The sequence below is a fragment of the Neofelis nebulosa genome, chromosome 4, assembly GCF_028018385.1.
Source record: "Neofelis nebulosa isolate mNeoNeb1 chromosome 4, mNeoNeb1.pri, whole genome shotgun sequence".
NCBI lineage: Eukaryota > Metazoa > Chordata > Mammalia > Carnivora > Felidae > Neofelis > Neofelis nebulosa.
The window spans coordinates 154026430-154039640 of record NC_080785.1 but is presented as its reverse complement, the minus strand read 5'-3'; the positions used below and the strand labels follow the sequence as shown (position 1 = coordinate 154039640).

The 13211-nt window shown below is 52.7% G+C and overlaps 1 protein-coding gene across 1 annotated transcript; it reads left to right on the top strand.

The window, feature by feature from the left end:
- The first annotated feature begins 7648 nt into the window (after nucleotides 1-7648).
- On the top strand, nucleotides 7649-13201 carry RTP3 (receptor transporter protein 3). Its single transcript, XM_058727203.1, has 2 exons — nucleotides 7649-8668; nucleotides 11753-13201. The coding sequence occupies exons 1-2, from the start codon at nucleotides 8514-8516 to the stop codon at nucleotides 12483-12485; spliced, it is 888 nt and encodes a 295-aa protein (XP_058583186.1). The 5' UTR covers nucleotides 7649-8513; the 3' UTR covers nucleotides 12486-13201.
- The last annotated feature ends 10 nt before the right edge of the window (nucleotides 13202-13211 follow it).

Sequence of the window (13211 nt, the reverse complement as noted above, 5' to 3'; positions counted from 1 at the left end):
TTCGAGTAAGACTTCCTAATATTCTATTTTGTGAACTTGGTGGTATTTATACAAGTATTTGCTTTATAATTATTCATTATGCTCATATATTCTTCTATTTCATAAAACACTTTTGAAAAAAATAAAAGTCAAGATCTTAGAAGCCACAATGGACAGATATGAATGGCCTAAAGATGGGTACTCAGACCTATTTTCTTAAAATATGGTCAAAACGGGGATATTCTAGCTGTATTTAGGACAACAACAGCGACTTGCGGGTTCAAAAAGATTTAAAATAGGATGAATGAAATATATCAGAGATTAAACTGGACTGGCTTTCCAGGAGCCAACAGCAGGTGAACTGGGGGGTGTGGCGGTGAAGCCGTGGGCAGTCCCCAGTTCTCTAGCTGGGGACGAAACACCGTAAAATACCTTTCATTCTCTATGCAGTGTTTTATTCTCTCTTCAACCAGCCAAGAACATGGTTAAATCCTCTTTGCTTAATCCTAATAGTGCTGATTTTCATTTAAAAACTTTACTGTGAAAAAAATGTGTTATTTTGTGGAATATGCGTATCTTCAGAATGTCCGTTCTACTTCAGGACAAGTTACTGCAACAGGAGAGGCTCCGCTTCGGGCGAGAGTGGGATGAATATCAAACGGGCGTGTGAATCCCGAGCTTCAGTCCCTTCAATCTGTAACCGGTGGGGCCGCAGGTGGCGCGGGGGAGGGCCCGCCAGCCCTCCCCTGCAGGGGACCTGAACGCTGCCTTTTCTTCCCAACGCCGCGAGGCTTGAAATATGTTTTGTGGGGTGAGAGGGCACAAACCCTAAGACTTGAATAATCTGAAATATTACGTGTGCTTTGTTCCTTTACGGAGATTCTGGACCTCAACTCATCAGCGTACAGTTCAGATGGAAGGGCTTTTCCCCCTTGTCTGAGTCGGTCCCCAATGAGGGTCCTTGGCCCAGAGGGCCAAGCAGCGCGCTCCAGCAGCTACTACACACCGCCCTCCGCCCCGCCCTCCGCCCCGCCCTCCGCTCCGCCAGGCCCCGCGCGCGCCCCAGCACACTTCCGGCCCGCCGGCCGCGCCCCCTCCATACTTCCGGCCCGCCCCCAGCCTCCTCCGCCTCTCGCGCGACTCCTAGCGAGCGCCCCGGCCCCTCGTCCGCCGCCGCTGCCACCCCCAGTGGTGGACCCGGATCTTTCCTAGGGTGACAGCGAGGGGCGCGAAGCCCCGCGACTACCGTCGCCCCTTTTAGCAGCCCAAAGCCAGCACCAGGACCCCCGACTTAAATTCCAATTTCAGACGAGCAGCGAAATCAACTCTTAGTTGATTACACTAACTTTAGTGTAAAATTCGCTAAGAATATCATTCGTTGTTATTGAAATTGGAAGTGCAGATCCAGAAGACCCTGTGTTTCACCTGGCAGCCCCACTTGGGATCGGTGGGACCAGCGCCCAGCGAGCCGGCTGCCTTGCTGCCTGCCTGGTGCTCCACTGAGGCCGCCCTGTCTCTACACTATTTGTGGGCGCCTGCGGGGGGAGGAGGGCGGGGAACTGCTGTGAGGCCTGTTACTACCAACATATTTTAAAAATAATAATTATTATTATTGGTGTTTGGCTCCTTTTTTTGCCATTAACAACAGAAATAAACGTGTGTTTTGAATTTTAAAAATAAGAAACTTGAAGCCCAAAGATGCTCCAGGAGGGGACAAAGAGACTGAGCAGAGAGGACCACTGCCCACCCTGGGGGTCCCCGTCCTGTGGCCAGCGTAGGCCAGGAGCCGTGCGGAGTCAGAGGCCTCGCGGCCTCAAGCACCCCTGTACCCCAGCTATAGCCTGTACACCTTCTCGTCCAGCAGTTCCAGCGTGAGAGGCCTCTGCCTGGCGGCGGGGAGGAAGCAATTCCTGTGGCCCTGCCCGGGGTTCTGAAGTCGCATGGTCTCACGCTGGTTCGGGTCTGTTCATTACCTAAGCCCCGGCCCCGGGCTGTGAACCCAGGGGGGTGGGAAAGTTGTGTCAGTGAACAGATGATCAGGAATGGAAACTTTTATCCTATACCAGAGAAGTCATCCTGTTGTCTTGAAGTCATGAATTCTCTGTTGAATAATAAAACCAGTGGTTCAAATGGAACTTTCAAAAGCCCCAAGAGTGAAATACAGGGATGAGGAGACTGATGAGGGTTTTCTCAATCTCTAGAGGAACTAAATTGTCTCTTAAAGGTCTGTTTTGGTTTTATTTTCTCTCTTGCATTCAGCACAGGGACAGCGCAAAATCAAAGAAAAATAGTGGAAGTCATTTTAAACTTGACTTAGCAATTTCCTTGGGGAATAAGATCGCAGAAGCCAGAGTGGTCAGGTTTGAAAGAGAAGAGAGACTTACTTTGACTAAAAAGCTGGGACTGTAAAAGAAGGGCCTCACCCTTGAAAGCATTTTGTACCTATCCTAATGCAGTACCTACACGCCCGGGGCAAGTGGGGACAGATACTAGACAACAAGGGACAGCCTGTATGCCCAGGAGCCCAGGAAATTATTCGAGTTGGCCAATCTACAGTGAGCCCCTGAAACCTAGCTAAGCCCGCCCTGCTCGCCATATACAAACTGCCCCCTACAGCTCCAGGTTATTGTTACCTTGTCCCCCGGGGGGTGCAGCCCTCTGGCAACCTTCTGAAATGTAAATCACAAAAAATTCTGCCTTTCATCTGAAGGTCCTCGTGTTGTACCATCAAAAGAAACTTTAAATCATATAAAACAGATCTCATCTCAAGATACTTAATCTAATTATATCTGCAAAGACCCTTTTTCCAAATACAGTCGTATTCATAGGTGAACACTTGGGGGGGGGGGGGGACACAATTCAACCCCTACTCTACCCTCCTTGAGAAACTTTATATCTCATTTCTTGGATCATCCTCCTCTTCCCAGCTCTATGCAATGGGGGGGTGGGGGAAGGGGGTGTCTCAGGACCGAGCCCTGTGACCTCTTGATCTCTCTGTGTCAGCACTCACTGCAGAGATAACCTCATCCACCCCCACGGCTTTAAGACTGTCTATATCTCAGTGACTCCCACGTTTGTATCTTCAGTCTTCCCGTATCTGGGATTCCTTTATCCAACCTCCTGCTTACTATTGCCACCTGGGTGTTTAATATGCATCCCAAGCTTAGCATACCCCAAACCAAACATCTGATTTTCCCCCTGCCCATCCTGTTTTAATCCTTCAGTGTCTACAGCTCATCAAATGATACTTCCATTTCATTTTTCATTTCTGGCTCAGGCCAAAAGTCTTAAAGTATCCTAGACTCATCGTGCTCTTAACATGCTACATTCAAATCATCAACATACCTATAGGTCCTACATCCAAAATGCATCTGGATGACCATGACCTCTGGTCATCTCCCCCATGACCACTCTGGTATACATCTCTATGGCATCTCACCTGTCCCCCTGCAGCAGCTTCCTGGGGGGGGGGGGGGGTGGGGGGAGGGGTCTCCCTACTTTGTCCTTGACCCACTAGGCAAGTCCATTCCGTCCTCAGCTCAATGCGGAGACAGCAGAGAGCCTGAGTGGACAGGTCAGACAGCAAAGATCGCAATGGGAAATCAGGCCTTATCGCCCTCCTCCCCAAAACTCTTCAGTGGACTCCCGTCACGCGTGGAATAAAATCCTACGAGTCCCTGCTGCCCTCAGCTGTGTCTCCAAACTCATGTGCGCCTTGTCTGTTCGCTTGATTCTGCCCACGCTCGTTTTCCTGCTCCTGCACAGACACACCAGGCTCACTTCTACCTCAGGGCCTTGACACTGGCTATCCCCTCTGATCTGAATGTGCCTCCCCCACATATATGCTTGGCCCAGTCCTTCACTTCCGACAGGTCTCGGTTCAAATGTCATCTCACATGGCAGCCTTCTATCACTGCCCCCTTTGAGCAACCATCCCTCCTGCCACCCAGTCCACGCTCTTCCTCTTTCTAGCCCCTCACCCTGCTGTTTTCCTCCATAGCACTCACGGCTGCCTGACACGACCTTGCACATTTGGCTCACTGTCTGTCTCTGCGATGGCAGTCTTTGTTTTCTTTGCCACTGTACCCGTGGGGTCTAGAACACAGAAACTGACACTAATATTTTTGGAACAACGGAGGAACGCTCTAATGACGTCTGTTGGTGTCTTTTCATCTACCACATAGTGAACAAATGAGGGAGGCTCCTAGGGTGTCTGTCGGCACCTTGTGACATCACACAGAGGATTTCTTTCTCTTTTTTTAATGTTTATTTATGAGAGACAGAGAGAGGCAGAGTGCAAGCAGGGGAGGGGCAGAGAGAGAGGGAGACACAGAATCGGAAGCAGGCTCCAGGCTCTGAGCTGTCAGCACAGAGCCCGACGTGGGGCTCGAACTCATGGACTGTGAGATCACGACCTGAGCCGAAGTCGGACGCTTCACCGACTGAGCCACCCAGGCGCCCCACATAGATGATTTCTTGGGGGATTGAGCAGAGGTTACAGACGCTCCGCTGTTTGGGGAGAGAGCAGAGAGCGCCGCAGGGGAAATGATGATACAAGGAACTGCCAGGAGTGGCCGGACGGCCTTTGGCACAGGGCTTGGAAAGCCCTAAGCTGAGGATGAAGAGGACTTGCTTTCCTGGAATATATAAACCACCACTCCCCCCCACCCCCACCCCCCAGATTCCAGGCAATTTGGTACACTGGAGTAAAAAGAAATTGCGGTCTGAAACGGCGAGATTCAGAGTTCCCGGTGCATTCGATCAGTTACAGCCAAAGCGAGGGGTGCACCTTCGGTTAATCACCGGTTCAGAAGCCTGGCTGGTAGAAGAGTGGCACTTGGGTCTCTGGGCCTCAGACTCAGGACAGGAGCCAGCAGAGGGCCTGGAGATCCGGCAGGGGCTAATAGTAGAGCTAACTGCACGCGTCGTCAGCAACTTTCTGGACAAAAGCTGGGTCCCAGGGGAGGGCCACGCTCGGAAGTGATTTCATTTCCCCAAAGCAGCTCCCCCCGGTAGAAGGGTGGGAGGGAAGACAAACCACGGGGTGGACAAAGAAACTGCAGTCCTTCTCGCGATTTGCCGTGGTCACAGTCCGTAGAGGTGCCCAAAACACTGGAATAGCAAATGCTGAACCATCGCTCCCAGGGGAAATACAGACTTAGGTTCCTGCCAGCGTCTAGTACCGTTTTGTTCAACTACTCAATACAGAACCTTATGTGGCTTCTGTCTAAAGACACCTTGGTTAGCAAATATTGTTAATTTATTGACACTGAACTCGCGGCCGTCGGCACGAGAACGCGTGCCGGAATGGAGCTTATCTAACACGCACATTCTCTCCGTGAGGCGCATCCCAGCCTGCTCACGCTTAGTGCACTTGAACTTAGGGGCACCAGGCAGAGCTTGGGCACTACGCTTCGTGGCCACTTCAAACCACGAAACCACCAGCCCCAAACCACAAAACTCTGGAAAACACGGCACAAGTAGACCACGAAAAGGACATTTGTGTTCAGCGCAAGAGCTGGTGCAAGAAGGCAGAGTGTCGTCTTGTTCAAGGTCAGCAGGGCACATCCCAAGCTTTCCGACATGGCGGCCCCCTCCCAGCAGCAGAGCCAGGCCCCAGCCGATGGTCAGAAAGAGTGACAGCAAAGGTCCCTGACCTTTGGGACCTTGGGAGGAGAATGGCCTCTGGGTTAGAAGGTGGGTGTGAGGAGGGACGCGCCCCAGCCATTGCCCACGAGGAAGGGAGGGACAGAACCCTTGCCAGGCAGAGGCAGTGAGATGAGCTCCTGTTTATACACTTAAACCCCCATTTCCAGAGTGGAGGGGTTTCCGTGAGAGTCACCGGCCCAAGCGAAGTCCTGGGAATTGTTTTTGTAAAGCTTCAGGGACCAGCGGTGGCTGCCTTCTGGGCCCTTCTCTGCACCAGGCATGCCTAGTATCCTTCCTCATAAAAGCCCAAAGTGACTTGTCCACCGTCACACAACCTGTCGGAGCCCCAGACCAAAGACCTGACCACCAGCGCGATTCTGTCCCCTGTCCCCTCACCTGCTTTATAAATCTCTCCAGCTGCAGTGAGGCCAGGAAGGAGGTTGCCAAAGTGGCTTCAGCAAACCCCTCTTGCCTCGCCCCTCCTACCTTTCTTTTTCCTCCTTCCCTCCCCTTCCGCTCTCCCACCCCACCCCTGCCTCCTCCCCACAGCTCAGACTGCGAGCGTCTGACCCCGCTGGTGGATGCAACCAGGCGGTCTTAGGACAGTTTTAGGCAGTCTTAGGCCTGGCTGATTCGGGCACAGCACTGGGGGGGGTGGGGAGGGGGCGCGCAGGGATGGGAAAAATCTCTGCCTCCGAGTCTGCGATTGCTGGCCAGGACCTGCCCGTGTTGTCTTTCCCTTCAGCCTCCCTGTCTCCACCATAACCAGGCCTTGGAATCGCTTGAGGAGTTTTTAGAAATCTGAGGCCCAGACCAGTTCAATGAGAACTTCGGGGCTGGTCCGAGGAATGTGAATCTCTGGCTGTCTTCAGGCCTGCTCAGTTTATGTGCCTCTTCCTAGGCATTGACACCCCGCTCCTGTCCCAGACACCCAGAATTCTCTGGAAGATCAGGTAAATGACGTTACTCACAATAGAGGGAAGACATTTAGCCTATGTTAACGTAAATGTGACAAACTTTCTCACATCATTAAATGCCTGTGTTCACATACTTATATCATTTAAGAATTCAGAATTTTCCAGTTAGAATGTTCTTATTGATGGGGCGCCGGGTAGCTCAGTGGGTTAAGCATCTGACTTCGGTTCAGGTCATGATCTCACGATTCAGGAGTACGAGCCCTGCATCGGGCTCTGCGCTGACAGTGAGGAGCCTGCTTGGGGTTCTCTCTCTCCCTCCCTCTCTGCCCTTCCCCTGCTTGTGCTCTCCCTAACAGGATAAATAAAAAGAACATTTAAAAAAAATTTTTTAATAAAATAAAATCAATACATGAATAGAATATTCTTAGTAGAGCAAGACGCCAAAGGTAATCTTCACAGGACATAGAAACACCGAGCCATCTGGGGATCTTCAAGGTCTCCTTGCACACTGGCTTTCAAGGGTAGTTTTAACAACACAGAACCACCTATGACATTTTCACACAAGACCTCATACCAGACCCAAAAGTTAAGATGGGCCATTGTCTCAATACCCTCTGGTCTCCACCTCCCTCTGAATCACCTCTGTGATGCAGAAAAGCATTTGCATTTATACAACTATCCATGGGTGAGATTTCTTTCTCGGGTGCAGCTAGGACGTTGGTGGGGGCCCCGGGGCGGGGGGACGAGGGAAGGGGCGTGGAACACGGAGCATGCGCTGTTGGGCCCTGGAACTGGACCTGGGGCAGGAGCCACGTCAGCGAAGGCAGGTGCTCTGCGTGGGGCGAACGTGAGCACAGGACGCGGGGCTGCGTGGCACGGAGTGAGGGGCTGTGGCTTAAGGTGTAGGGGTGGATATGGGCTTGGGAGAGGATGGGCTGGGCAGGGCCAAGGGTGGCCTGTGAGGGCTTCAAAGGCCATGCTGAAGTGCCCTGTGCGCGTGGGGCCTTCCACTCCTCCCCCAGCTGCAATGTGGAGAGTGGCTGGAGCTGCACAGAGGCGCCTGGGGGGGACACCAGGACAGAGGCTCTTGTGCCGCGAGAGGCTGAGGCCGAGGCCACGCTGGAGGATGGCCAGAGGCGGGGCTTTTCTTTTGGAAAGGAGAAAGTGACGCAGGTCAAGACCAGGCTGGCCTAGGAGGGTGTCGTCCCCAGAATCTCACCCACCCTCCCTGGGCCGTTGCCTGCCCCCCCGCTGCTCTGTCCTTCCTTTTCAAGCCTCTCCTCCAGGAAGTGGGGTCGGGTGTGGCCACTGGCCTCTCACCCCCTTGGGGACCTTGCAGCCTCATCTGGACACCCAGCTTTGTTTGCGTCAGCTTTCTTTTCTAATGGGGAGGAAGACGAGCCTCAGGAGTCTCCTTGGACAGCCTGGGGGCTGTGAAACCTGGTCCTATGAACCGGAAGCAAAGAGCACAGAGCAGGGATGCAGGGAGCCGGGGAGGGACACGATGGCCACGGCCCTCTTCTTTGCGGCTCTCCTCCCCAGTCGGGAGCACAGCAGCCCAACGGATAAGGCCTTTCAAGTGCTAGAACCAGAAAGAGCCCGGGGAAGCCTCTATCCATTCCAGATGAAGGGGCAGGTGCTCAGAGCCAGAGTGAGTGCACTTCTTCCAACCCAGGGTCCCGACCTTGCCTTTGGTAATATTTTGTTGGCCAAAACCATGCACGCCGTGTCTTTCGAAATTCCCTGTGGAGGCAAGCACTGTTCTCAGAACTAGGAGCCAGACTCGACTGACCTTTGACCTTGAGGCAGAGAGCTGCTCCACGGGCCCAGTTCAGGTCCACAAAGGGAGAGCGGGCCCCAGCCCTTGCTCTGTAAAGCTGGAAACCTCATGTCCTGCTTCCAGATCCGGGAGAGTCCAGTCAAAGTCCAGGAGATCCTGACGTACCCGGCTCCTCAAGAGCAGTGGCGATGGGTGAGGACATGGAGGTATGGAAGCAGGTGTTCCAGGAATTGATTCAGGAGCTGAAACCATGGCACAAATGGACCTTGACACTAGACAAAGACCTTCTTCCCAACACCCTGCAGCCAGGGTGGTCACAGTACCAGCAGTGGGCCTTCGCCAGGTGAGTGGGGAACGGGAGGGGACGTATTCCAGAACATTCTTGTTTATTCGTTGCTGTGTATACTTGCTACTTTTCTTTCTTATTTATTTTTTTTAATGTTTATTTATTTTTGAGAGAGAGAGAGTCAGGGACAGAGCAAGAGCAGGGGAGGGGCAGAGAGAAAGGGAGACACAGAATCCGAAGCAGGCTCCAGGCTCTGAGCTGTCAGCACAGAGCCCGACGCGGGGCTCAAACCCACGACCTGTTAGATCACGACCTGAGCCGAAGTCGGACGCTTAACCCACTGAGCCACCCAGGTGCCCCTACTTGCTACTTTTCTTATTCCATTCTGTGCTTGCAAATTGAGCGCTACAGGAAGTAAGATGCCCATCACCCAAGAAGCTTTAGCTTCGGTGAAGGCTTTTTCCTTGCTACAGTGAACCTCACACAGTAGCAGGACTGGGCACTGGTGTAGGCAGACGCCTTGATGCAGAGAAATCAGGGGAGGAGATAGCAGTGAGGAAAACTGAGAGAGCTACGTTCCCTGCATACGCTCCCTGCCTCGGGGGACCTGGGGCTCACGACAGAGCCTAGGAGGGAGAGGCCTGAGGAGCCCCTCCGGGAGAGGACAGAGGACAGGGGTAGCTGAGGAATATGCATCTTGTCCCCTCTGCTCCAGGCTGATGGATCCTTTTAAACTAAGACCCTCAGGAGTCCATCCAAAGCCCCACCCTTTTATCCGGGTGGGAAAGCAGAGCTCCAAGGGTCAGGTGGGTGGGGTTGCCCACCTGCCAGAGGGTAGGAGCCCGGGACTCTCTCCTAGGACTGGGGCAGGGGCTCGGTCCCTGCCCACTGCCCTCCTCTCCGGGGCAGGGTCTGGGCAGAGGAAACAGAGCTCTCCTCTCCTGGTGGCCCACGGCTTCCCAAGCCAGGAGCACCTGAGCAAAATCTCAGCTTCTTTCTTTCTTTCTTCCTTCCTTCCTTCCTTCCCTTCCTTCCTTCCTTCCTTCCTTCCTTCCTTCCTTCCCTTCCTTCTTTCCTTTCCTTCCTTCCTTCCTTTCCTTCCTTCCTTCCTTCCTTCTTCCTTTCTTTCCTTTCTTTCCTTGAACTCTGAGCTGGCACATGAGCAGAACAGCATGACCCAGAGGGAGGGACAAGGGACAGCAGCCAGAAGAGCAGAGCCCAGCGCCCCCCCCCCGCCCCCCAAACCACGAACTGTCAGTGATTTGACCTAACACATGGTCCCAGGGTCACCGAGGCGGAGGAAGAAGAGTGAAGCGTTTTCCAAGAGCTTCTGCACTAGATTTGGAAGTAGCCTACGTCACTGCCCACCTCCCATTGGGCAACCGGTCACATTGCCCAACCTAACTGGGCTGCGAAGCAGGAGAGAGCACACAGGCAAGCTGATCAGCATGAGACGGCCCTGCCACCCTGCAGCTTCTGTGTCTCCCATGATTCCCATCGTGGGGACAGCCATGTGCTTCCCTGCCTCCTTCCCCTCTCTCCATCTCTCCTGCTGTGCGTGTCCAAATATCTGAGCTCAGGAAATTGCCCTCTTCCCTGTGGAGATGAGGTGTCATTCTCTTGTACCCTGAGACCAGGCACACACAGAACCCAACTGGGTTGGAGGGGCGTAAAAGGAGAGACAGCTGGACACTGTGATCTCCCTGTAATACTGGCAGATCAGGGACCCTGGGCAACAGGGCAGAACAATGTTTTTCTTAGGACACTAGACCCTCCCTGATCTGTGGGGCTATGACTTATTGCCTTAGTCTGTTTGGGCAGCTATAAAAAAAACAAAGAAAAACAAAAAAACAGAACAGAGCAAAACGGAGGCTCCTGGGTGGCTCAGTCAGTTGAGCATCTGGCTTCGGCTCAGGTCATGATCTCGTGGTTCATGGGCTCGAGCCCCATGTCAGTCTCTGTGCTGACAGGTCAGAGCCTGGAGCCTGCTTCAGATCCTGTGTCTCCCTCTCTCTCTCTGCCCCTCCCCTGCTCATGCTCTGCCTCTCTCTGTCTCTCAAAAATAACTAAACATTAAAAAAATTAAAAAAAGAAAAAACACACTGGGCAGCTTATATGCAACAGACATGATTGCTCATGGTTCTAGGGGCCGGAAGTCCAAGGTCAGGGTGCTAGCTGGTCAGGTGAGAGCCCTCTTCTGGGTTGCTTCTGGGTTGACTTCTGTTGTATCCTCACGTGGTGGGAGGAGCTGGGGAGCTCTACGGGATCTTTTTGATAAGAGCACTAATCCCATTCGCATGGGCTCCCCCCTATGACCTAATCACATCCCAAAGGCCTTCTAACATCGTCCATCACCTTTGAAGGGTAGGATTCCGGCATGTGAATTGCGGGGAGGCATAAACTTTCAGAAGGTAACACTCAACCAACACCCATTTGTACCATTGGTGGATTTTAGTTCAGGGTTCTTGGGGGCTGATTTTTTTTTTTAATTTTTTTTTTTAATGTTTATTTATTTATTTTTGGGACAGAGAGAGACATAGCATGAACGGGGGAGGGGCAGAGAGAGAGGGAGACACAGAATCGGAAACAGGCTCCAGGCTCCGAGCCATCAGCCCAGAGCCTGACGCGGGGCTCGAACTCACGGACCGCGAGATCGTGACCTGGCTGAAGTCGGACGCTTAACCGACTGCGCCACCCAGGCGCCCCATCTTGGGGGCTGATTTAACAGCTGCTGTTGCACCTGTAGCTTTTTGACCCACTTCAGTCTACATTTGAAGAAGCCTTGGTTTGGGGCCAGGAGCCTGGAGGTCTAGTCCTGCTTCTTACGCCCACTGAGTCTCTGCACACGATTAGTTCCAACAAGTGCCTCATCTCCAGCGTGATCGAGTTGGACTTAGAAAATCCCCTCCAGCGCAGACACCTTGTGATTAGCCATTTTCATGACAGACACCTGTGGGTCCCAGGGCATGTTGGCAACACCATGGAGGCAGGAGTGAGGGGCTCGCTGAGTTCTTTCCCCACTCACCGCAGCCCCGGTCAAACCACATCTGTGTGTTGTTGGGTCCCCTTTCTTCCCTCTGGCCCAGCCCCCAACTCAGCCTTCCTGGGCCAAGCTGAGGGTCTCATCTTCTGTCTCCACAGGTTCCAGTGCTCCCTGTGCTCTCGTCGTTGGGCCTCTTCCCAAGTTCAGGTCCTTTTCCACATGCACAAGAGTAAGGGGGAACCCCAGGGCCAGGTGAAGATGAGGGTCTTTGCCCAGAGATGTCGGAAGTGCTGTCAGTCTCCATTTGAGGTTCCCGAGTTCACCACAGAGAACATCTCAAGGATCCTGAATAACTTGGTGTTCCGAATTTTGAAGAAATGCTACAGAGAAGGATTTAAGTCAATGGAGGAGCTTCCTATGATCAAGGAAATCTCTCTTGAGGGGCCGCATGACAGTAACAACTGTGAGGCATGTCTACAGGGCTTTTGTGCTCAGAGTGGGGTGGGTCCAGCTGTGCAGGCACCGGTGTCCCCAGCACTTGCCTCCATAAGCTCACCTACTTTCGGGACCATCATTCCCGTGCCCTCTCCCGCAGGGAGTGGCACCACAGTGGACGCGGTGAACACCCAGGCCAACAAGGGGAAGCCTTTACCCAGACCCTCGTATGCAGGGCCCACGCAGGCTGCCAGCCTCCCCACCCACTGGAGCCCGAGAGCAAACACCTACCACCACGTGGAGAGGCGAGTTCAGGTCACCTGCTGGAGGAAGGGGCTCTGTTCCCACATAGCCCCGAATCCCAGGTGCAGGTATGGGAATGTTTGCTGTTTTTGCCTCGTTCTAGTCATCGTGGTGGTGATTATCGTAGAGACTGTTCAGTGGATCTCAAGGTGATGCCAAGTTCAAAGTCATGTAGTATGATCCCAAGGATAGGAAATTTCCAGAATAGGTAAACACAGAGACAGGGAGCAGATTGGTGACTGCCAGGGGCTGTGGGGAAGGGGATTAATCTGTACGGGGGCTTTTTTTGGGTGGGGGGAGGTGGTGAGTGGTGATGAAAATGTTTGGCCCAAGATGGAGGAGGTGGTTGTACAGCACTGTGAATGCAGTAAAGGCCATTGAATTGTTCGTTTTTAAATGGTTGATTTCATGTGAGCTTTAACGGTTAATTTCATGTTAATTTCACCTCCATTCAATGTTATTTAAAAGACACTGAAATCTTGCTCGTTCTCTGTAGACCGAAACCATTATAGCCCACAGAACCATCTGGAAATCTCAGGAGACCCGTGGGTCCTCTCACCAGAGAAGCTTGCCCAGACCCTGTGACATCAGTCTGTGGAGGCACTTGCTGTGGTTTTCATTAGGCTGAAAACCTGGGTCTCAAAGCAGTGGTCTCCACAGCAGGGTCCACACAGCTCAGGGGGGACCAAGGTAGCACCACCTGTGTGGTCAAGGTAGGACCATCTACCCAGGTTGGGGCTAGAACCTTCAAACTCCATTTTTTGTTTCTTTGTCCTTTACTATTTCTTGTTGTGTGGCTTATAATGTATGTTGATGTATGAGTAGAATGGTATTGTGACACGATGTGTAAATAAACAAATACACACCCACTTGGAGCGC

Excerpts from the sequence above, each read along its gene's own strand:
- RTP3 (XM_058727203.1), top strand. The coding sequence starts at position 8,514 with ATGGGTGAGGACATGGAGGTATGGAAGCAGGTGTTCCAGGAATTGATT. Across the intron at positions 8,669-11,752 it reads CAGCAGTGGGCCTTCGCCAG|GTTCCAGTGCTCCCTGTGCT; the intron begins GTGAGTGGGGAA and ends CTGTCTCCACAG.